The 25,309-nt window shown below is 33.8% G+C and overlaps 2 protein-coding genes across 6 annotated transcripts in view; both read right to left on the bottom strand.

Annotated features, from left to right (window-relative positions):
* Positions 1 to 13,198, bottom strand: part of lima1b (LIM domain and actin binding 1b) — a 42,078-nt gene extending 28,880 nt beyond the window's left edge. For 2 of the 4 annotated variants that reach the window (XR_015502194.1, XM_087272969.1), the window contains exons 1-3: positions 13,045 to 13,198; positions 2,319 to 2,442; positions 1,446 to 1,491 (exon numbers count right to left, since the gene is read on the bottom strand). Coding sequence is in view for 3 of the 4 variants with exons in the window: in XM_087272969.1 (XP_087129095.1) it covers positions 1,446 to 1,491; positions 2,319 to 2,440 (168 nt within the window). In the remaining variant the exon portion in view is untranslated. Of the gene's footprint in view, positions 1 to 1,445; positions 1,492 to 2,318; positions 2,443 to 3,083; positions 3,265 to 7,747; positions 7,934 to 13,044 lie in introns of those variants that run through there. The other 2 variants (XM_087272971.1, XM_087272970.1) reach the window with 2 other exon arrangements.
* rbms2a (RNA binding motif, single stranded interacting protein 2a) overlaps positions 1 to 25,309 on the bottom strand; it is a 608,287-nt gene that overhangs the window by 144,470 nt on the left and 438,508 nt on the right. The gene's annotated exons all lie outside the window — the stretch shown is intronic.

The raw sequence follows: 25,309 nt of genomic DNA, 5'->3' as shown, positions 1-25,309 counted from the left end.
GGAAATAACTGAGGACGCAGGTGGTGAGGGTAGTGTCGGGGATGCCGCTCTCTCTATTCTGCCGCCCTAGACGTGGATATAACTGAGGACGCGGGTGGTGAGGGTAGTGTCGGGGACGCCGCTCTCTCTATTCTGCTGCCCTAGACGCGGATATAACTGAGGGCGCGGGTGGTGAGGGTAGTGTCGCGGACGCCGCTCTCTCTATTCTGCCACCCTAGACGCGGATATAACTGAGGACGCGGGTGGTGAGGGTAGTGTCGGGGACGCCGCTCTCTCTATTCTGCCGCCCTAGACGTGGATATAACTGAGGACGCGGGTGGTGAGGGTAGTGTCGGGGATGCCGCTCCCTCTATTCTGCCGCCCTAGACGCGGATATAACTGAGGGCGCGGGTGGCGAGGGTAGTTTCGGGGATGCCGCTCCCTCTATTCTGCCACCCTAGACATGGATATAACTGAGGACGCGGGTGATGAGGGTAGTGTCGGGGACGCCGCTCTCTCTATTCTGCCGCCCTAGACGCGGATATAACTGAGGACGCGGGTGGTGAGGGTAGTGTCGGGGATGCCGCTCCCTCTATTCTGCCGCCCTAGACATGGATATAACTGAGGGCGCGGGTGGCGAGGGTAGTTTCGGGGACGCCGCTCTCTCTATTCTGCCGCCCTAGACGCGGATATAACTGAGGACGCGGGTGGTGAGGGTAGTGTCGGGGATGCCGCTCTCTCTATTCTGCCGCCCTAGACGCAGATATAACTGAGGGCACGGGTGGTGAGGGTAGTGTCAGGGATGCCGCTCCCTCTATTCTGCCGCCCTAGACGCGGATATAACTGAGGACGCGGGTGGTGAGGGTAGTGTCGAGGATGCCGCTCCCTCTATTCTGCCGCCCTAGACATGGATATAACTGAGGGCGCGGGTGGCGAGGATAGTTTCGGGGACGCCGCTCTCTCTATTCTGCAGCCCTAGACGTGAATATAACTGAGGGCGCTGATGGCGAAGGTAGTTTCGAGGTCGCCGGTCTCTCTATTCTGCCACCCTAGACGTGGATATAACTGAGGGCGCTGGTGGCGAGGGTAGTTTCGAGGTCGCCGCCCTCTCTATTCTGCCGCCCTAGGCAGCCGCCTAGGTCGCCTCTATGGACGCGCCGGCCCTGGAAATGACAAACTACAAGTTTTACATGTTTATATCAGTTTTAGATCTTCTAAATGCAAATTTTGTCACTGTTTTAGTGCACACTAGCTTGTAGATATCCTAAAAACTAACAGTACTGATGCTAACATCTAAAAAATGTATTTTAATTTCATGGGACCTTTAACTGTGTTACAAAGGGGTTCTCAAGCTACAATATTGTTTTCCATAGAAAAGGGAAAATCAAACAGGTTACATGTATTCAACAGTGCACTTTACATCGATAGTGTGTTTAATCTCTGTATTTCTATACAGTAAAACTTACAGGTTTTTTCTTGTCTGCACTTGCCTCCTCAGCAGCTTTCTGATATCTAAAAAAGAAGCAAATGAAAAAAGAAAAGCATGAGCATGTTTGAGTTTCCTCTGTTAAACACAAAGGAAGATATACTGAAGAATGATGGAAAAAAGCAGCTATTGGCTTCCATGGAATTTTAGTATATAGTAGTATGGTATGATACTTTTTGTTTTCTACAATGGATGACAATGGCTGCTTTTCTCCAACATTTGCGTTCAAAAGAAGAAAGAAATACCAAAACTACATTTCATCTCTTTAAAAGCTTCATCAATTAAAAAATAACATGAAATTGAGGTCAATTTTATAACTCTCCACCTTAGCCCTTGCCCTTACCCCTACCCCTCATTTTGCGCAGTAGTGTGCAGCTCCACTTGGATGATGCGACGGTAGCTACAAGACAACAGTGCCAGTGTGCTCACCACACACCAGCTCTAGGTGCGGTGGAGAGACAGTGATAGAGGCAATTCAGTGGATGGGAATGACTGGGAGGCCATGATGGTTAAGAGCCAAGAGGGAATTCGGCCAGGACACCAGGGTTACAGCCTTACTCTTTATGAGGAGTGCCATAGGATTTTTTAAATGACCACAGAGAGTCAGGACCTCGGTTTATCGTGAAAATGATTGTTTGTTTGAATAAAAGCACTGCAGAGATGACACATTTTTCTACATCAACCCGTAAGTTTCCATCCCTCACAACACATTGCAAAGGAATGTTAATTATTGCAGCATTTCTATGACCAATAATGTTTATGACTTTTACACTTTTTTTTATCACAATTGAAATAATTCCCCAGAGCCATCTGATAAGCAATGATAATATAAAGAAATAAGAAGGTCACTCACTTGGAAAAGCGTTCGCTGATGGCATTGCTCTTTCCGCGCGTCCCAACCAACGAGAGCTCTTTGGCTGTGATGCGTAAAGACTGTGAGGCCCACTGTTTCCGGCTGAACGGCGCCGCATCCATCTCTGACCAACACAAGAGCATAAACAACAAACATTCAGACATCTGTTGTGACCAACAAATATTCCGATTAATGATATTTCACAACAATGCATTTATTAATCATATTTTAATATTTTAAAAAAGAGATTTTTTTATTCTGTTGAACACAAAAGAGGACATTTTGAAAAAGATGAAAACCTGTAACCATTGACTTCCAAAGTCGGAAAAGCAAGCACCATGGAAGTCAATGGTTACAGGTTTCCAACATTTTTCTAAATATCTTAATATCTAAAAAATCTCATGAAAAACATTTTTATTTTTGGATGTATTATCCCTTTAAACATGACACTCCGTCTCCTCCTATGACAGAACAGTTCAGTGTTTTCAATACAGTTTGACTTCTGTCCTAATTTACATTTTTACTGTTGAAACATGTAAAGATATTAGAAGTGTAGTTTGGAGGACATGATTAATCTCATTTAAGAGCATTAGGAAACCGGTATGGAACAAGTTATAAACAAAAATACACACTGAATAACTAATATATCTGATTAAAAACACTGTATAGTCACTGTACCCTTTATGTACCTGTTAACTATTACTTACAGTGATGACATAAACATAAACATGGGGAAAACCGATGAGAGTTCAGCTTTTAAGTTACCTCAGAATCTGTGTAGTTTAAATACAACCAGGAACACCTCCTTTACACATTAAACGTGATGCCAAAATGATAAACAAATCGTTAACACGGCTTTTAAGATGCGCTAAGCAGATTTTATTTGGCTAACGTTACTGTTAGTAAACAAACATTCATGCGGGCGAGGGCCTCAACACGAAACCACGCCCACCGTTAACGACGTCGTCATATCACGTAGCAGAACTACCTGAGGGAATATAAGCGATGAGGTATTTTACAGTGAGTATTATTTTAAATATAGTTTTTTGCGCTATAATAATGTGTTGTATATTTTATTTGAGTTTATAAAGTTTCAGAGTTTCTAAAGTTTACACTAATTAAAGTTAGATGGCTAGCTGTGCATGCTGCCTGTGAAGAAATCGTGAGGTAGGATAAGCCGACAAATAAGGTAACAAGTAATCAATAGCCGTTGATTAACTGGGTAGCACGTTTGGGTCACAGCAAGGTCAGTTGGTGTTTGTGTTTGGAGTTTGCATGTTCTCCCCGCGTTCGCGTGGGTTTCCTCCGGGTGCTCCGGTTTCCCCCACAGTCCAAACACATGTGGTACAGGTGAATTGGGTATGCTAAATTGTCGGTAGTTTACGAGTGTGTTTCTCAGAGATGGGTTGCGGCTGGATTATTATTAATTTAGATATGTATGCAATTATTACTATTAATTATATATAGATGACAGTTTTGTACAATTATGAATGTAGGCTACATAATAAAATGACAGAGTATAAACACAGTGACTGTGTTGGTTATGTGCAGAAAACAAAACAAGCAGCAAGTGATGTGCTTGCTATTTAAGGTGGATGTGGCCTGAGGAAAAACAGTTTTATGCCTATGTTGATCGGATTGAGTTCTGTAGCGTTTGCCTGAGGGATTGAGTGTGAATGGTGTGTGTGTGTCCTGGATGAGAGAGGCGTGAATGATAATACCTGCCCGGTCTTCATTCTGGAGATATACCAGTCCTGCAGGTTGGGTAGGTGCACAGCAATTATCTTCTCAGCTGCCCTGATGTTCTGATACAGTCTACTTATGTCTGATTTGGTGGCCGACCTGACCCATGACAGTGATGGAAGTGCACTGAACTGACTCAGTAGCTAAGCTTGCATCTAAAGATATCTGGAATATTGCATAAAACATTTGCATATAAAGCAGCGTTTTCAGCCAATGAGTCAAAGAGAACAAAATTGTCGCTTCCTGATGAGCTGGCATCAAATATCAGACAGAAAAATGCAGTTTAGGGTGTTCGGAGATGCCACTGAGGTATTTTTTCTTCTCTAATAAATGAGTTGTGCCTCAGAAAATAAAGACGAAATGCAATGAACGCGTCAGGCGTGAGATGCTTGGGAGAGCTTTGGGAGCGCAGAGAGATGATCAAGACAGTTCTAGAGGGAATAATAATATAATTATAATACTAAACCACTGTGATGACAGACTTTGCCTGAGGTATTGTAGAATGAGCAAAAGTAAATTTTACATGTTTTACAATGTGCTTGAAATGCTCATTGTGGATATGTACCCAGGTCTATATTTCTAGAAACTGCAGAAATACGTACCCAGAGTTATGTCTGCTTGCAGTTTTTGATGGCATAAATCCTTTGTGTACAATTTTTGATAAGCTCAAATTTCTCTTGTACGTGCCATTTGCAGCGCCAAATACATCCCAGGAGCTGCGCTTTTTTTTTTTTTTTTTGCAGTTTTTATTTTCCCTAATCCACCAGCGGCTGGTGTTTACGCCTTTTCAGATCTCAAATTTCTCTCGCGAGTGCCATTCACGCCTGCTATTCTCACAGAAATCCACCAGAGGCCACTGTTGACTGACTGACCCCGGATTAATAAAGGGGCTAAGCCGAAAAAAAAATTATTTGTGAGAATTTGTGATAAAGAAATCATGTAATAATAATAATAAAAAAATTAAAAAATCACAGAAAAAAGATTCTGAAATATAAACATATATAATACATTTATATTTTACAATACATAAAGTTGCAATTGCGAGAAAAAGTGTCAAAAATCACAATTCAGTTAACGATTTCCTTTTATGATTTTTTATTTAGTTGTTGCTGTAAAGCTTCTATAAAGCACTTCTATACAGAATTACATGAGTTTGTTGTTATATTACTTATTTATTAATTTATTTATCTTAATTATATATTTTACTTATTTATTTATTTATTTATTTGACTTATATATTTTATTTATTTATTAATTATTTATTTTGCTTATATTACTTATTTATTTATTTCATTATTTATTTGACTATTTTAATAAATAAATGTAATCAATAAGTAAAATACTTTTAAAAACTTATTTATTTGAGTTTTTACTTGTTGATTTACTTATTTATTTAAATATTTAATTTATTGATTTAAATAATTTTTTTTATTTATTAATTTTATTTATTTACTTAGTTATTTTCATTTATTCATTTTACTTATTTTTATTTACTTATTTTTTATTTTACCTATTTATTTTATTTATTTGACTATTTTACTTATTTATTTATTTATTTATTTATTTATTTACTTATTTAATTAATTTAGTTACTCATTTATTTAGTTCATTTATTTGTTTAGATATTCCTTCATTTATTTTATTTATTTAGTTATTTTTTATTTTACCTATTTGTTTTATTTATATATTTGGCTATTTACTCATTTATTTATTTACTCCTTTATTTAATATTTTATTATATTATATTATATCTACCTTTTATTTTTTGTTAGTTAGTTGACGCTGAAAAGCTTCTATAAAGCATATCCATACAGAGTTATGTGAATTTTCTTTTGCTCCACTTTTCTGTATAAATGACAGGATTATAACCTGACTTGTAGGTTATTTATTGGCAAACAGACCAATGGAGTGACCGGTTTAGAGAATGACATTGTTACATAAACAGTTTCACAGCAAAAGTCATGATGATTCTTGTTTGTCTAAACTAACAATCACATTTCAATTTCAGTTCAGTTCCTCACACTGAATTAAATTGCAGCTTTACAAACAGCACACAGAGTGTGAATCTGAATGAACTGGATGTTAATTAGACCTCCATAGAAACATCTGTGAGTTTCACCTCCAAAAACACATCTGACAAGTTGGTAAATTGCTCTTCCTGACATTCCTGTTCAGCCTTCAGTCGGGTGTGGATTATTTGGATAAAAGTAAAAGTTAAATTAACAATAGACAGTTAAAAACTAAATTATTTAAGTTCACCCTCCTGGGATTTTTAAAATTTTTCCCAAATGATGTTTAAGAGAGCAAGGAATTTCTCGCACTGTGTCAAACATTTCTGTAAACTTAAGACAGCTGTTTAGCCCAGGCAAAAAGTGGTAGCAAGACTGATGAATTTAATTTATTTGATTTAATACTTGGCGCTATAGTCAAATATGGAAATATGGAAATAAATTGCCATATGGATATTCATATCAACAACACACAACGGATTTGTGTTAGAACAACATGAAGTAATTAATTTAAATTATTAGTGTTGACAAATTTAAGTGAACATAAAACAATTAAGTTGTCCCATAAACAACTCAGATAATGTCTCATTTTAAATAAGTAGTTTGAATAAACAGCAAACGTAATTATTTTTTCAGTGGTCTATTAGATGTCAGACTTTTACTTTTTTATTTTACATATTTATTTAGACATTTACTTTTAAATTTTGCTTATTTATTTATTTATTTTACTTATTTATTTAATTATTTATTATTTTGTCTCTTAAATAATTTATTTTACTTATTTATTTATTGTATATATTTATTTATTTACTTTTTTATTTTGCTAGTTTATTTTATTTATTTATTTCAATATTTTACTTATTAATTTATTCACTTATTTATTTTTAAATTTTACTTATTTATTTACTTATTTATTTATTATTTTGTTTACTAATTAATTTATTTCACTTTTTTATTTGACTTATTTATTTATTTATTTATTTATTTTACTTAGTTATTTACTTATTTAATATTTTGTCTCTTAATTAATTTATTTTACCTATTTATTTATTTTACTTATTTATTTATTCACTTATTTATTTAAATATTTTACTTATTTATTTTACCTTTTTATTTATTATTATTTTGTTTACTAATTCATTTATTTTACTTAATTTTTTCCCCAAATGATGTTTAAGAGAGCAAGGAATTTCTCACACTGTCAGTAGTTGTCTATAAACTTAAGACAGTTGTTTAGCCCAGGCAAAAAGTGGTAGCAAGACTAATGAATTTAATTTATTTGATTAAATACTTGATGCTCGAGTATCGATAATATATCATGGCCGGAAATATCGAGATAAATTGCCATATTGATATTTTGTCCCACCCCTATTCATTAATATAGTTTCAAGACATCAACAATGCAAAAATGCCACACAATTTGATTTGTGTTAAAACAACATGAAGGACTTAAGTTAACTTATTAGTATTGACAAATTTAAGTGAACATTAAACAATAAGTTTGTCCCAAAAACAACTCAGATAATGTGTCTCATTTTAAATAAGTTTGAACAAACAGCAAACGTAATTATTTTTTCAGTGATCTATTAAACGTCAGACTTCATAAATATGAAAGTTATGCTACGTGTGAACGGAAAATAGTATTTATATAGAAGAAAGTGATTGATTGAGGTTTACCTTGCCTGTGTGTTGTCTGCGCTGTTAATATCTGCTCTATCCTGATATTCTGGAGTCTGCACTTCTTTTTTTTCTGTCTGACTTTTTTGGCTTTTCAGCAGTAGAAATACTTTCCAGTCTCACTCACTTATACTCGCTCGGTCTAAAACAATGGCCAAGACAAGCATCGACTGCATTCAGTAAAAGCTGAGAGGAGAGAATATAAAATCTTTATCATCACAAAATATAATAGAGAGAGAGAGAAACTGAATGATAATGAGAAGGAGAACTAGACTGAGGATGATAAATCGGCCCATTCTTGGTGTCAGCATTAAATTAAGTAAATTTTTCTATTCATAAAAAGCACGAAAACTACATATTAAATACAAGTAAAGTGTCATTTGTAATGTTTCAGATAATAATAAATAATAATAAGTGTGACAGTTCTTTTGGCATTTTAAGTAACTGGGTTATTTTTGTAAATCCATATGATCCTTATTCTAACATGTATGTATTACATATACAATTATGAGATCATACTACATTTTATTTTAATTTATTAAAAGCATTTGGCTTTGACTAACGGGATAGTAGAAAAAGGATAGTGGCTGATAGTGAAAAGGATAACTATTTTCAATCATGTGCATTATTTATTTATTTATTTGTTTATTTATCATTTTACATATTCATACATTCTGTATTTATTATTTTAAGTATTGTTTTATTTTACTATTTTCTTTATTTATGTATTTTATTTTATTTATTTATTTTACTTATTTATTTATTTAACAATTTTACTTATTTATTTATTTTACTCATTTATTCATATACTATACTCATTTATTTTTCTCAATTATTTTTCAATTATTTTCTTGTTTATTTACTTATTTAATATTTAGTTTCTTAATTTATTTATTTCACTTATTCATTTACATTTTTATTTTACAATTTTACTTATTTATTTATTTAACAATTTCACTTATTTATTTACTTATTTATTTATTGACTTTGACTTTTGACTTTGTATTGTTTACAAATTGATTTATTTTAATTATTTATTTTACATATTTTTTAGTTATAAATTTTTTTATTTTACTTATTTATTCATTTATGTTACTTATTTATTTACTTATTTAATATTTTGTTTCTTAATTAATTTATTGTACATATTTATTTGTTTTACTATTTTATTTATTTATTTATTTATTCATTTACTTTTTATTTCACTTGTTTGTTTATTTATTTGTTTATTTTACTATTTTTGTTTCTTTACTTATTTATTTTACCATTTTATTTATTCAATTATTTATTTATTATTTTGTTTATTAATTCATTAATTTTATTTATTTACTATTTAGTTAATTCTTTTCCAATTCCAAGCTAAAACAAAAAAAAGGATAGATTTTGCTATGAAAAATGATCCAAGAGCACCAGAATTTATTAATCAAACCTTTTTTTTAAACACAAATAAATATTTAAAATGACAATTTTTTATATTCTTTAAATTTAAAAACACTTGTTTTATTTCACCAATATACTGTATACTCAAAATCTGCACGACAGATGTCAGGTTTGCTCCTGGGCTTCAAAAATAATGACCTTTGATCAAACACTGGATAAGCCCTCAGCAATGAATGACAACCAAAGCAAAGACATAAAAACATGAATCATCAAAAACACAGCCTCCTGAATACACTGTGTGATGTCATGCATATCCAATGGCAACCAGTATAAGCAAACTAAATATTCATAAACAACCAATGCACTCTAATACATGCTGTTATATTTACAGTTCATCTACAGTACACTTAAAGGCACAGTTCATGCTTAAAATAAATAATAAAAATAAAAATGTTGTCATCTCACTGAGCCCTAAACCTAAAATCTGATATGCGGATTATTTGCAAATGCATCACAGATTAAAATGAAATATAAAACAATGTGAGACTAAATAATGGCTGATAATAATGGCATGATTTAGAGAAGACAGCTATAAAATGTAATTGGGTGTACTGTAGTTTATATGTAAATAATCTTGTCAGGCATGTCTCATTTATTGTTATTTAAATGTGTTATGCTTTAAATATCCTTCATATTAATTGGATTTATCTATATTCATCAGCAAGATATTTTTAATAATTTAAAATTTAACCACATTTATATGATCACTTCCTAGTGAAACACATAAAGTGCATCAAAAATGAGTCTAAAATGCATGAAAGCTTAATGTGAGTCTAAAACGCATCAAAAATTATTCTAAAATGCGTCAAAAATTTGTCTGCAATGAGTTTAAAACGTATCAAAAATGGTCTATAACGCATCAAAAATGATTCTAAAATGCATCAAAAATAAGTCTACAATGAGTTTAAAATGCATCAATAATTAGTCTAATATGAGACTAATATGCATCAAAAATGAGTCTTAAATGCATCAAAACTTAATGTGAGTCAAAAACGCATCAAAAATTATTCTAAAATGCTTCAAAAATGTGTCTACAATAAGTTTAAAATAAATAAAAAAATTGTCTAAAATACATCAAAAATGAGTCTTAAATGCTTCAAAACTTAATGTGAGTCTAAAACGCATCATGTGAGTCTACAATGAGTTTAAAATACATCAATAATTAGAAGAATATAAGACTAATATGCATCAAAAATGAGTCTAAAATGCATCAAAAATGCACTATTTTGATGCCGCCAATGTTAGATGTCCATTTGATGTCATTTTGAAAACAAGGAAGCATTGGGAATACATTACATGCATTAGAGAATACATTACATATAGAAAATAAAGTGACATTTGTAATTGAAAGCTGTCAGATGAATAAATCTGTTCTTGTATTTAAATATTTTTGTGTCGTTATTTTGGTGGTCAAAAGGCCATCAATGCATGGATGTCAAATGGACGTGAAGGTTTGGCATCAAATCGATGACTTGTTTTTGATGTAGTTTTGACATTATGATAGTTCACACGCATTAGGGATACAAAATAAAGTGTAATTTGTAATTGAAAGCTTTCAGATGAATAAATCTGTTCTTGTATTATAGTATTTTTGTGTATTTTGGTGGTCAAAAGACCATCAATAGGGGGGATGTCAAATAGACGTCAAGGTTTGGCATCAAACTGATTACCATTTTTATAATTTGATTATCCTTCAATTTATTTGGTTTTATCCATTCATCACCAGGATGTTTTTAATCATTTGAAATAGAATCAAATTTAATATGATTACTTTCCAGTGGGCACCTTGATGTCTAAATTACATTAAAAAAAACATCAAAAATGTGTCAAAAATCGATTTGATGTCCAAATGACATCAAATTGACATCTAAAATTGGCATCAGCATGTCAAAATGTGTTTACAGGGCTGTCCTGTGATCAATTTTTTATTTGTTTTTGACGACAATTTTAGATGTCAATTTGATGTAATTTTAACAACACGGTAGTTAATTGACATCAAATTGATATCTAAAATTGATTGATTCTCATTCATTGTTATTTAAATGTGTTATGCTTTGACTATCCTTCAAATTATTTGGATTTATTTATATATATATATATATATATATATATATAAAATATTTATATTTATATATATATATATATATAAAAAAATATATATATATATAAATATATAAATATATATATATATATATATATATATATATATATATATATATATATATATAAATATATATATATATATATATATATATATATATATATATATAAATATATATATATTTATATATATATATATATATATATATATATATATATATTTTTTTTTTTTATATATATATATATATAAAAAAATATATATATATATATATATATAAATATATATATATATATATATATATATATATATATATATATATATATATATATATATATATATATATATATATATATATATATATATATATGCTGCTTGTTCAAACTACTTATTTAAAATGAGCTGAAAAAAACAATTGTTCAGCTGTTTTGGGGGACAGCTTAATTGTTTAATGTTCAATCCACTTAAATTTGTCAAAACAACCAAGTTAACTTAATCGTTTTGTGTTAAGTCAACATGAAGGAATTGAGTGAAACCGAGCACTTTTACAGTGTATTTTGGCATTTAATTTTTGTAAAAAAAAGTTTTACTTTAATGAAGACACTTTACTTGAATATATTAATCTTTATGTTTACATAAAACTAATTTTCTGAATTCAGTATTGTGAGGACATCAGAATGTTTGACTCACAGACAATTATCATCATCACATAATTATACTAAATGTAAGTACACGGTAATTAAAGGCATCTTACATACTAATGTCAAAATTGACTACATGGAAAAATAAACACAAGTATACTCTGTAAACCCTAGTGTTGTCTTTACTTAAACAATCAAGTAAAGTTGACTGAACATCACTGAAAGTTTAGCATTTTGGTCCTGTCACCATATAAAATATGAGTTAATTTAACTTATACACAATGAAAATGCACAAACTTAAGATTTCAAGTGTAGTGAGCTCAAAATCACAATTAATCCTTTAAAAAAATAGGTAGTTTTTACTTTAGTTTTGACTGTAAAATTCTAAAATGTGCAACCTTTTAGCAAGGTCTTTTTTAATCAGAAAACAAGGCTTCATGTATAATTATTCACCATAATGGAAATAAATGGCTACTTATTTTTCTTTTAAACATTTTGTCATAGTATATAATTACACACACAGACACACAAACTGAAATGAACCATTTAAGTATCATATCAAACCGGCAAGTTAAATAAACTTAAATATGCAAATTTTGTGAGACTTTGTTACTTAAGTAAATTGAGGCAACGAGTTAACTCAATTAATTTTGTTCAATCAACTTATTAGGGTTTTCAGTGTTAGATTCTAAACCATTTATAGTGTTTGCTAAACCATTAATGGAGATTATAAAACCAAAAATGTGTTTAATACTCAGGTAGAAGTTAAAGATGAGCAACTTTCCTAAGATTATAAATAGCTTGTGCTTCATTTTAAACCCTCATCGTCTAGTTTCTGGTGTCTTGTTGAAGAGTCTGCATGTGTGTCTGTTCAGCTTTGTGACTTTGAAAGACGTAAAGATATGACATGTCACTCTGAGCACAAAGACTTCCTTCTTCCTATGAAGGTCTGGTGGTCAAACTGGATCTCCACCTGACAAAACAGCTCCTAAATTCACTCCTAAAAACACCTTCACCAAAACCCAAATCACTAAAGCTAGAAGTTTCTGTCTCATTTATCCAATAAACACACACTTTAGTAAGCTGCATTTATCACAGGTGAATAAGGAGAAACCCACCTGTTATGTAAATGCAGTTCCTCCTGTCTTCAAAGGTGGTTGACTTCGATGACTCTTTAGTTTTGTCCTTTAATTTAATCCAAGTTTCAGTTATAAATATTCAGTACAGACTTTAAATGTGTCACCTGATTCTGGAGAAAACTCTGTGATATCTGACACTCCTTGCGCTTGTGTAGGAGTTTGGACCCATGTGACTCAGAAGAAGGTGGAGCCTGGAGAAAGCGCCAAAGGGATTGGTGGAAACGTCATCATGTGACCAAATGCACCAGTGAACTCAGGCATTGTATGTCACCTGGCAGGTGTGCTTTCAATAGGTGGGTGCGTTTGTGTGTGTGTGTGCACTTGTGTTATTCCTGGAGTGTCTACTTTCATGCGCTTCTTGGCAAATGAGTGAACTGAAGAAGTTAAACAGTAGCTCGAACAAAAATGACTGACACTTTCTGTCTGTAAAGTGTTGACTTTGAGGGTTGATTTGCACAGTCATATAACAACCAAACATCAATATATCAATCCATTTCAGCTTTCTAATGGTCACCCTTTATTTTAAGATACATTCATTCATTTTCTTTTCGGCTTAGTCCCTTTATTAATTCTGGGTCACCACAGTGGAATGAACCGGCAACTTATCCAGCACGTTTTTATGCAGCGGATGCCCTTCCAGCCACAACCCATCTCTGGGAAACACACACACACACACACACACATCCATACACTACGGACAATTTAGCCTACCTAATTCACCTGTACTGCATGTGTTTGGACTGTGGGGGAAACCTGAGCACCTGGGAAACCCACGCGAACGCATGGAGAACATGCAAACTCCACACAGAAACGCCAACTGAACCAGCTGAGGCTCAAACCAGCAGCCTTCTTGCTGTGAGGCGACAGCACTACCTACTGCGCCACTGCGTCGCCCAGAAAGTGATTAATGGTTTATAAATATTAAATAAATGTTGGTTTTTGTGATGCAGCAAGTCTAGAGACTAATGTGTGTGCTATGATTTTATATATAATTTAGTCATATTTAGTTTTATGACTAAAAAGTGGCCATAAACAAATTTTTTCTCAATTCAAATGAGTAGCGGCTTGGACCCGGAAAGAGTATTCGATACGTCACGAGTTAACAAGCGAATAGGGTACGTATACAGAATGGGCTGGGTAAAACATGCACATATCAAAGAAATCTGCTCTTCTTTAGTGCGTCACCACGGCGAATGAAGCTCTGCACAAGACTTTTGGCCAGCGGAGAAATTAAAATGGTCGTGCCCAACTGAGTCTGGTTCTCTCAAGGTTTTTTTTTCTTCCCTCCCATCAGGTGAAGTTTTTTTTCCCTCTCCGCTGTCGCCACTGCCTCGCATGGTGCAGGATTGGTAGAGCTACGCATCGATGAATTGGCTCTTCAGTGTTTGAACTCTCAGTAATGATTAAATCACACTGAACTGAGCTAAACTGAACTGAACTTAAACACTAAAACCTGAACCACACTGTTCCAGTTACTATGACCATTTATGTGAAGCTGCTTTGACACAATCTACATTGTAAAAGCGCTATACAAATAAAGCTGAATTGAATTGAATTGAACTTCTTTGATAAAAATCTGTACATTTCATTTATACAGTTAATAGAAAGTGTTTAAATTTTAGATTTTAATACTCTATTCAATTTCTGTAAAGTAAGCTATTAGGTCAGGTCGGTCAGTGTATATTTTGGTCATTGGATTTTCATTTTAGAAATGGATATTGAAAAACGAAAAACGAGCCGTTTTTTGATTTTCGTTTTAAAATGAAAAAAACAAAAATTTAAATTCAATTCGTTTTTTTGATTTTGATTTTTGAATTTGAAAACGAAAATCAAAAAACAACTTATTTTTTCTTTTTCATGGTGAAAAACAGAAAACCAAAATTCAAAATTGATTTGATTTTCATTTTTTATTTTGAATAACAAAAAATAAAATCACCATAAAACAAAAACGAATAAAGACTTGTTTTTTTCTATTCTAAAGCCAGATAGGCCGACTCATTTACAGTGATGCAATACTGCCACATTGCTGCTATAGGCTATTATTTCTTTCCACCTAATAATGTTATAAAAGGTATTTTCTTGTTATTACGGGATTTTATTAAGACATATTTTCCTTATTGAAGCCGGTTATATGGAACAATATAATTTAATAATAGTTTATAATAGTTAATAATAGTTTTGAGAATAAAGGCTCGTTTTTCGTTTTTCAGTATCCATTTCTAAAATGAAAATCCAATGACCAAAATATACACTGACCCTATTATATTTAGTAGACTAAATTGTTTAAATTGTTGTATTTATAATACTCATTCCTTCATTCATTTTCCTTCTGCAAAGTTTTTTATTCATCAGGAGTCACCAAAGTGGAATGAACCGCCAACTTATCCAGCATATGATTTTCACAGCGGATGCCCTTTCAGCTGCAGCCCATCACTGGGAAACATCCATACACACTCATTTCACACACACACACACACGCGCGCACACACACACGCACACACACACACACACGCGCACACACACACACGCGCACACACACACACACACACACACACACACTACAGCCAATTTAGAACTGTGATGTTGTGAACACAGAGTGGGCCCACTAGGAGGTGTTGGAGGCCTAAACACCACAATACCCCCCCACCCAACAATGGCACAAATCGAAAACACAATGGCCTGACCCGGATGTGTAAAAAAAGGTGGTATTTATTTACAAAATGTGGAGGATAAAGTCCAGTGCAAGAAATATACATACAGTGTCCATAAAAGTCCAAAAAAATGTACAAAAATAAATTTACAAAAATACAAAGCATCAAATCAACAAATCAAATATAAAGACAAATATATATAACACAAAACCAAATCAAAGGAAAAAAAGTCAAACGTAACAACTGTATACTAGTTTCCACTTACTCAAAAGAATTGCTCACGGCTCTGCCACAGCACGCTCACTCGCCAGGTAAACTGACCCTGAGCTGGAGTCAGGCATCCCTCTTTATACCCCGGACTCCGTCCATCGATTGACGCACGCCATACTCCAGGAGGAATTTAAATTCACATTAAATGGCATTGCTTTAAACATTAATAGTTAACGTCTGCTTTTCAAACCACTAATCCACCATGCCGCCCTCGTATTTATCATATTGTTTACCATTTTCTTTTTTTTATTTCATTACTGGCTGCATCAACTTGAAGACGGTGAAACTTGTCTGAAACAACAGATTAGGAGGCCCTAACAGGGGTCCCTCACAAATTTTTGCTAAGGGCCCCTAAAAGTCTTGGGCTAGCACTGAAGACGAGCATATTTATTTATTAGGAGGACTTTTTGCAATTTGCACTTATTGTGCCCTCTATGGTCAGGTTCAGGTATTGCCTCACAGTCATTACTGTACCTATACTGCCATTGTCATGACTCATAACTGTGTTTTGGCCTCTAGGGGTCCTCATTGTGCTTTCATTGGTTATATTCTGATCATTTGCCCTACAAAAGATTTCTCATTTTCCTCACTGGAAGGGCTCTCTTCTGGGCCACAGTTATCTGAGTATCCTCATGTCTACACTTGGTCTTTTAACCATTGGCTGAGAGGAGTCTAAAATAGCTTCATTGGTTTTATAATACATGTGTAATACAGTGGAACAGTATGGTGGAGAATGCCATCCAGTATGCACCAGTCCAGCAGATGGCAGCAGGAACACTGGATCTCTCATGCTGGGCTTACAACATTGTGTTTTGAAGGCACTCCAGGAGACACTTGACACACTAGAGTCCAGAGGTGATACTGAGGACTTTATTAACTCAGCAGTCACTCGCAAAATTGTTCACCAATTGCTGTGGAGACATCATCAATGTCTGTTGTGAGAAATTTGAAAAATGTTGGGCCAGTTGGCATTTCTGTGTGGAGTTTGCATGTTCTCCCTTTGTTGGCATGGGTTTCCTCCGGGTGCTCCTGTTTCCTCCACAGTCCAAACACATGCGCTATAGAGAATTCATGAACTAAATTGACCGTGGTGTATGAGTGTGTGTGTGTTTGTGTGTGTGTTGGGGGGGGGGGGGGGAGGGGGGGGTTGTAAATGAATATGTATAGGTGTTTCCAAGTACTGGGTTATACCTGAAAGGGCATTCACAGTGTAAAACATATGCTGGATAAGTTGGTGGTTCGTTCCGCTGTGGTGACCTCTGAAAAAAAGGGACTAAGCCGAAGGAGAATGAATGAATGAATGAATTTTACCCTGTTTTATTCAACTTGCCTTATTCAACGAACCCACATGGGAGAAATTAAAGTATTACGTTTTCTCAAAGTAATATTTTTACTACTTTTTATTTAAAAAAAAAAAATGAAATGACAAAAAATCATGACAACAAATGATTTTAAGTTACTTTAACTTATTTTAATAAGTTAATCAGATTTAAAACCAGTTATATAAGGCTTAACTTAATATTTGTAGTCAGTTTTGCTGGATATAAGTTGACTAAAAAAATTTATTTGATTCAACAACAAAAAATTAAGGCTGCAAAAATTTTTACCGTGCACTTTTTATGTCATGTGATCACATAAAAAACAGGTCCTGTTTATGCTGTTTGATTTCTATGTGTTGGTGATGCTTTTTATTAAAAATGCTAAATGTTTTGGCAGTTTCCTAAGATTCTTGCATGTTTGTGCGTAGTAGTCCTTCGGCAATGCATGTCTCAACCACATCACACAACCTCAGTATACAAACAAAATCAACTATGAAAAGCGTATGACTCAAAAAGGGCATCCCGGCTCTGAGTCATCACATCTAAATCAATGGCAAATGTGCTTCCATGACCTTAAGGTTCAATACCTCCTAAAGCTTTTACAATCAGACGATGACATTTACCCTATTATTAGCTATTTCAACTCCTCCCTTGTGAACAAAGACATGCCATGCCAATGATGCTGTGTCCAGAAGCAGTTCCTTCAGGACAATTAGTAGAACTATTGGTAGTGCCTTATTTATTGAAAATGTAAAACAGTTTGCATTTAGTTAACAATAATGTTAAATTTCCATTAAAAATGGTGATGTTTCTAATAAATGTTATTAGCTTGCATCACTCCATATTTCTGTCAGTTGTATAAAAGTGTCATATAATGAAAATCTGCTTAGAGCCTTAAACATTATTGTTTCTTCATTCATTTTCTTGTCAGCTTAGTCCCTTTATTAATCAGGGGACGCCACAGCGGAATGAACCGGCAACTTATCCAGCAAGTTTTTACACAGCAGACCCCCTTCTAGCCGCAACCCATCTCTGGGAAACATCCACACACACACTCATACACTACGGACAGTTAAGCCTACCCAATTCATCTGTACCCCATGTCTTTGGACAGTGGGGGAAACCGGAGCATCCGGAGGAAACCCACTCGAACACAGGGAGAGCATGCAAACTCCACACTGAAATGCCAACTGAGCCAAGGAACGAACCAGCGACCTTCTTGCTGTAAGGCGACAGCACTACCTACTGCGCCACTGCTTCACCCTATTGTTTCCTCATTCCCGTGTAAATCAAGTGTAAAAAACAGGCCAATAGGAACAAGACACAGACTCTAATGATCCACATCCGATCATTAATATGCATTGATTGGCCATGGGGTTTCCTAACAAGATTACAACAGTTATATTTTGTCTTAAAGCTTGTATACTTACAATCTAAACGGGACTCTTATTTTGAAAACAAGACTCCAGTATAACTGGATGCAACACATCACAGCTCATTGTCCCCTGCAGGCACAGGACGTCAACATGACGTCATATTGTTGTTGTATCCCAATTTACCTCGACATTGTAGGGACGTTGGATTTTGTGTGAAAATGAAAATCGGGTTGACGTCAGAACCCAACATCAGGCCGATGTCAATGTCCGACCTAAAATCAACCAAATATCAATCTAACCATGTCACACATTGACGTTGTGTGGACGTAATCTATCAGACGTTGGTTTTTGGTCACTTTCCAACACAACCTAAAATCAACCATAATTTGACGTCGTTATTAGACGCCAAAAAACGTTGTCCTTAGATGCTGCTAGACATTGAATTTTAGTCACCTGATGTCACAACCTAAATCTAACCAAATATTAACGTCTTATGATGTTGTGTGTTAGCTGGATCAGTACACAAAATTTGGGAAAGACATTATTAATTTACTCAGTGACTCCCCGAAGAGTCAGAAGGTCTGTTTAAACGAATCTTTTATTAGTTTAATGTGTATATATTTAACCCAGCCTGATCTCACGAGAAAACGTAAGTATTTTACGTTTTGGCAGTTTAGTTGCAAATTCGTACGAATTCGTACGAGTTCAGTCGTAAGAAAATGTACGATTTTAAAAAGGAGGCGTGGCACCTAACCCCTCCCCTAAACCCAACCGTCATTGGGGGATACGCAAATCATACTAAAATGTACGAATTAGATCATACAAATTTGTACGAATTAGCCTCTAAATGAAAAAGTTACGGATTGCCGTGAGATTGTGTTGATTTAACCGTATGTTTGTGATGATTTATTTGCAGTGTCATTTAAAGCAGGCATCGCCTACACTCGATGACATTTGTTTTTGTTCGAACTTCTTATTTAAAATGAGCCGAAACACAATTCTTGAGTTTATTTGGGGACAAATTAATTGTTTTATGTTCAATTCACTTAAATTAGTAAAAACTGATACGTTAACTTAATTCCTTCATGTTGCCCGAACACAAAATCGATCGTGAGAAACCCACAAACAAGAAAATGTTTAAACAAGATGTCATTTTGCTCTGAAGTAAATGTACATAATAAAGCTCGGTCATTTTAGAATCTGCCTCAAAGTGAGTCATGATTGATGAGTTTAAAAAAAATATCTATATATATATATATATATATATATATATATATATATATATATATATATATATATATATATTTTATTTTTATTTTATTTTTTTTAAAGGTTGCAGTAGTTGTTGTAGTTGTAGTAAAAGTCATTGTAGTAGTATCGATTGTAATTGTGATTATTGAAGTAGTGGTTCCTGTAGTAGTTGATGTCGTTGGTATAGTGGTTGTAGAAGTATAGAAGTAGTAAAGGTGTCGTTGTAGCAGTAGTAGTAGTAGTCGTTGTTGGTATAGTAGTACCAGTAGTAGATGCCGTTGATGTAGATGTTGTAGTAGCAGTGATTGCGGTATTAGTAGTAGTAGTAGCAGTCGTTGTTGGTGTAGTAGTACCAGTAGTAGATGTCGTTGATGTAGATGTAGTAGTAGTAGTAATAGTAGTAGACGTTGTTGTATTAGTTGTAGCAAACGCTATAGTAGTCGTAATATAAGTAACTTTCTGTAGTAATAGTTGGTGTAGTACTTGTGATTTAATATCATTGTCAGTTATTATTACTGTTGTGCTTTCTTTCTTCTTACTGTCATTTTTACTATCATACATTACTCAGCATTGTTGTTACTCTCTACCTCTGACTGGTTTCTTTCCATCTGTTTTACTTATATCTGCGATACTTGCTTCATTTATTGACTGTTATTGTTCCTTATGTATGTACTCTGACCTGTCCACCAAGTTACCTTTACACACACACACACACACACACACACACACACACACACACACACACACAAACACACACACACACACACACACACACACACACACACACACACACACACACACACACACACACACACACACACAAACACACACACACACACACACACACACACACACACACACACACACACACACACACACACACAAACACACACACACACACACACACACACATACTTGTTTTTGTGCATTGTGGGGGTCACCTGTCACGGTGGTTACGTAATGGGGACCGCCCTTTCTGATGATGTTAGAGACATAAAAAAAATAGTTTGCCACACAAAAACACAAACTATTTCATAAAATCACTTCAGATTTTGGATATTCCGCAATTTTATTTTTAGACCTGACACAGTGGTCACTTGTGGGGACATTTCAGGTTTTGTGTAGAAGTGGGGTCCGCCACATACACAACTGATTTTTAGACAAAGTGGGGACCAATTCTACACACACTTTACTGGTTTTGAGACAAAGTAAGGACCAGTTCCAGATACACATTACTGGTATTGAGTCAAAGTAGGGACCAGGTCTACACACACATTACCGGTATTGAGTCAAAGTAAGGACCAGATCTACACACACATTACTGGTATTGAGTCAAAGTAAGGACCAGGTCTACACACACATTACCGGTATTGAGTCAAAGTAAGGACCAGATCTACACACACATTACCGGTATTGAGTCAAAGTAAGGACCAGATCTACACACACATCACTGGTTTTGAGTCAAAGTAGGGACCAGATCTACACACACATCACTGGTTTTGAGTCAAAGTAAGGACCAGATCTACACACACATTACCGTTTTTTAGTCAAAGTAAGGACCAGTTCTACACACACATTACCGGTTTTTAGGCAACGTGGGGATCAGATCAGCACCCTTACTAATATTAAATTTTAAACCTCAATCAAGTAATTTGACAGTAAACTGCTTTAGAATTTTCATTTGAAGAGCAGGTCAGTTTATAAAAAATGTAATTTGAATACAGAAGGAACCTCAAGATCCAAACAGGAAATGGTCCAGAATAGATTTAATAAATGTTATATTTATTATAAAGAATTTCCACAAAACCTTTAAACACAAAAAAACAGTAAACACAAAATCCATGAAACTCTCTTGCATGTCTAAAAGCAGTTCTCATTGGGTATAACAAGCTTCCACATAACTCTTCCATGTCTGCATACACATTTAGTTAAGTGCAATAGCAAATAATATTAAACGGTTAGTTCACCTCAAAATGAAGATTCTGTTATTAATTCCTCTCCTTCATATTGTTTCAATCCCTTGCTGTCTATGGAGGATGAGGAGTTCTTGCACTTTATCTAAGTTATCTTCCTTTGAGTCTGAAGATGAATGAAGGTCTCAGGGGATTAGAGTGAGATGAGGGCAAGTAATTAATAATATAATGTACATTTGGGTAAACTCTTAAAATCCACCAGTATGTTCTATTTCTGTTTCTGTCGTATTTTAACTATTTGAAAAAAAAAACATTAAAAATATTTAAAAATATATTTATAAAGAACTGAACCCCACAAATGCACAGAGACCTTCATCATATAACCAAGCCACCAAAACTCCAAATAGACATCATTTGTTAAGCATTAACTCTACATTAATAGTAAGCAGTTTATAAACACAGCTAGATGCTCTATTGTTGACTTATAAGCATGTGTAATGTGCTCAATTTTTGTGTTTTCATACTTTGTTTATAATTCATTTTTCATAACTAAATGAAGTATTGCATTATTTACAAACTGTCTAAGAATAATTGGTGTTTTTTAAGATCATTAAGAATGAGTAAATAAATTATTAAAAAACTATATAAATGAACATTTATACATTTACTATTCAGGCATATAATCAGGGCTAAAAAAAAAAGAAAAAAAAAAAAGAAAATCCAATCGGTTCACTCTGAGCAGAATTTATATTTTTTCGGTTCTGTTCTTGCGTTGCTTAATAGACTAAATATTCCGAAAACAGTTTTCTAGAAAAACAAAAAACAAAAAACCTTTATTTAATTACAAAGTATTGCAGGGCTCTAGAGTGCTCTGTTTTTTAATGGTGCAACTAAAAAATCTATACAAGGGGTAAGATTAAATGAATTTTCAATAAGTATCATTAAAGACATATTTATAATATGAACTTGCTTTTGGTTATTGATTGACACGCTGTTTAAAGGCGCTACACACAGCCCCACTCCTTGGTATCGAGCGCAGGCCCGGCGCTACATTTAGATGTTGTATAATATGAAATAGCAGTAAAAATTATGAAAATTGTTATGAAATAGTTTTTCAGTTATGTAGCCGAATAAAAATATTTAGTACACTGCACAGTGCAATTATTATTTAAATTTATTATATCCATTATTATTAATATTAGTAAAATCTTTTAAAAAAATTTACTTTAGGCTATACTGCTATTTGCTCATGCAAAATTAAACACCAGAAAATATATCGTAGGCCTATATTAAGAGCTAAATTACAGTTAGCATCATAAGTAGTTCAATTATGTGCTGTAGGCTATTGATTGACCAACACCCCCTGTATACAGTTTACCCACTGCAGGTCTACAGTGTTGATGTGTACTTTGAATTACTTGTTTTAAATGACAGTAAGACATGCTATATTTCGTTTTTATAGTAAAATATACATTATAATCCAGTACAAAGTAAAATAATATTTATTAGTGGCCTATTGGCAGCGTATAGCCGTTAAGCTTATAGTCTAAGCATGTCATTTATTTATTATTAACATAAATTACAAACTAGCCACCTTATGATTTTATTTCGTTTCTGTATATTTTTATCAAACGAAAAATGCAATGAGTTATACTTTGGTTTTAATTTTATTAGAAATTTAATAGCCGTTTAGGCAACACTACTTCTACATGTCATTGGCTCTGATTGCGTTTTTTACAGATAACCTATTTACAAAGATTTTTATTAAACAAGTGCACTACCACAAGATATTTTTGTAGGTGTAAAAATCTAAAAAGTATCATTATCATATTCTTGCCTTATTCATCTTTAATATAAATATAAAATTTAACACATTCATTGATTAAACTAGGGATGCTAACAATCACTCGATTGATTTATTGTCGGCAACCCTTTAAAACCGATAGACCTTATCGATGACCGATTAAGCATGGGCATTTAATAAGTTATGCTTTGCTCTTTGAGATGCGTCCACGATTTCACACATTACATAATCAAGTGTGCGCAGTTTAGGCTACGTTACCCTATGGAGTCGTGCACTCTCTTGACTTTGCATATTGGTTATGCACATATTGGTCATACCTATTATGCTCAGATCTCGTTTATCCGCTGGTGCTGCCATTAATCCGCTGGTCAAGTAATCAAAAAGTAGGCTACATGACGTTTAATTATGGGCAGGTTATTAAGACCAAACATTGGTTGTGCAAACTGTATTACGTTCTCTAAAATTTTAAAGTGTTTTAAGCTACATTATCTTTTATAGACTGGCATAGGCCTAAATACGCATCACGGCCAGACATTTATAGTTTATATAAAAACGAGCGTCACCGTCGCATTTGTTCACATGCTTTAAATTAATGCTTTTTGTCTCCCAAATTCATATAATAAAAAGAACAATAAAATAACATTATTAACCGTTTAACTGTAAACATTTCTGTTCAGAACGATTAAAGTTGATCTTTTTTTTTCGGTTTTCGTTTCTGTTCGGTTTTATTCGGTTTTCTCGTTTGGAGCCCTGCATATAATATGTTTTTCTGCATGTTAAATAATGCTTTATGAACTCAACATGCAGTTTTGTGATCTAATCTAAAGTGAGGAATATTGATGCTTTATAAATCCCTTATAAATGACAATTAAAGGCTCAGAATCATTCATTTATTCATTTATTTTCATTTTGGTTTTCTCTCTTTATTAATCCGGGGTCGCAACAGCGGATTGAACCACCAACTTATCCAGCACGTTTTTATGCAGCGGATGCCCTTCCAGCCGCAACCCATCCCTGAGACACATCCATACACATACACACTCATTCACGCTCATTTACTACGGACCATTTTAGGCTACCCAATTCACCTGTACCGCATGTAGGAGCACCCACACCAACACAGGGAGAACATGCAAACTTTACACAGAAACGCCAACTGACCCAGCCAGGGCTCGAACCAGCGACCTTCTTGCTGTGAGGTGACAGCACTACCTACTGCACCACTGCGTTGCCAGGCTCAGTATCAAATAAACAATAAGTATTTGCAATCGTACCTAAACAAATACAATTACTGTAAATTTTAAACATTGCTGAATAACAGGAGTGTCGAAATACAACATCATTTGATAAAACAACAATATAATAATTTAACAATACATTACGTGTAAAGCAATTTTATATTTAGACAAGATTGCAATGATTTACTTTTCATTTGATACAGTTTCATTTGAGCATCTTGTAATAAGTAGAAATTAATAGTCATTTTTTCCCTGTATATAATGTAACTGAGCCTTATATTGTAATTTATAATGGATTTATAAAGCATGAATAGTCCTCGCTTTAGATTAGATCACAAAACTGCATGAAGTTGAGTTCATAAAGCATTTATTAACATACTAAACAACTTATTATATGCCTGAATAATAAGAATTATCAATGT

This window comes from Danio rerio, chromosome 11, assembly GCF_052040795.2.
Source record: "Danio rerio strain M-AB ecotype USA chromosome 11, GRCz13ab, whole genome shotgun sequence".
Classification (NCBI taxonomy): domain Eukaryota; kingdom Metazoa; phylum Chordata; class Actinopteri; order Cypriniformes; family Danionidae; genus Danio; species Danio rerio.
Note: the sequence above shows the minus strand (reverse complement) of the source record. Positions and strands in the feature narration are given on the sequence as shown.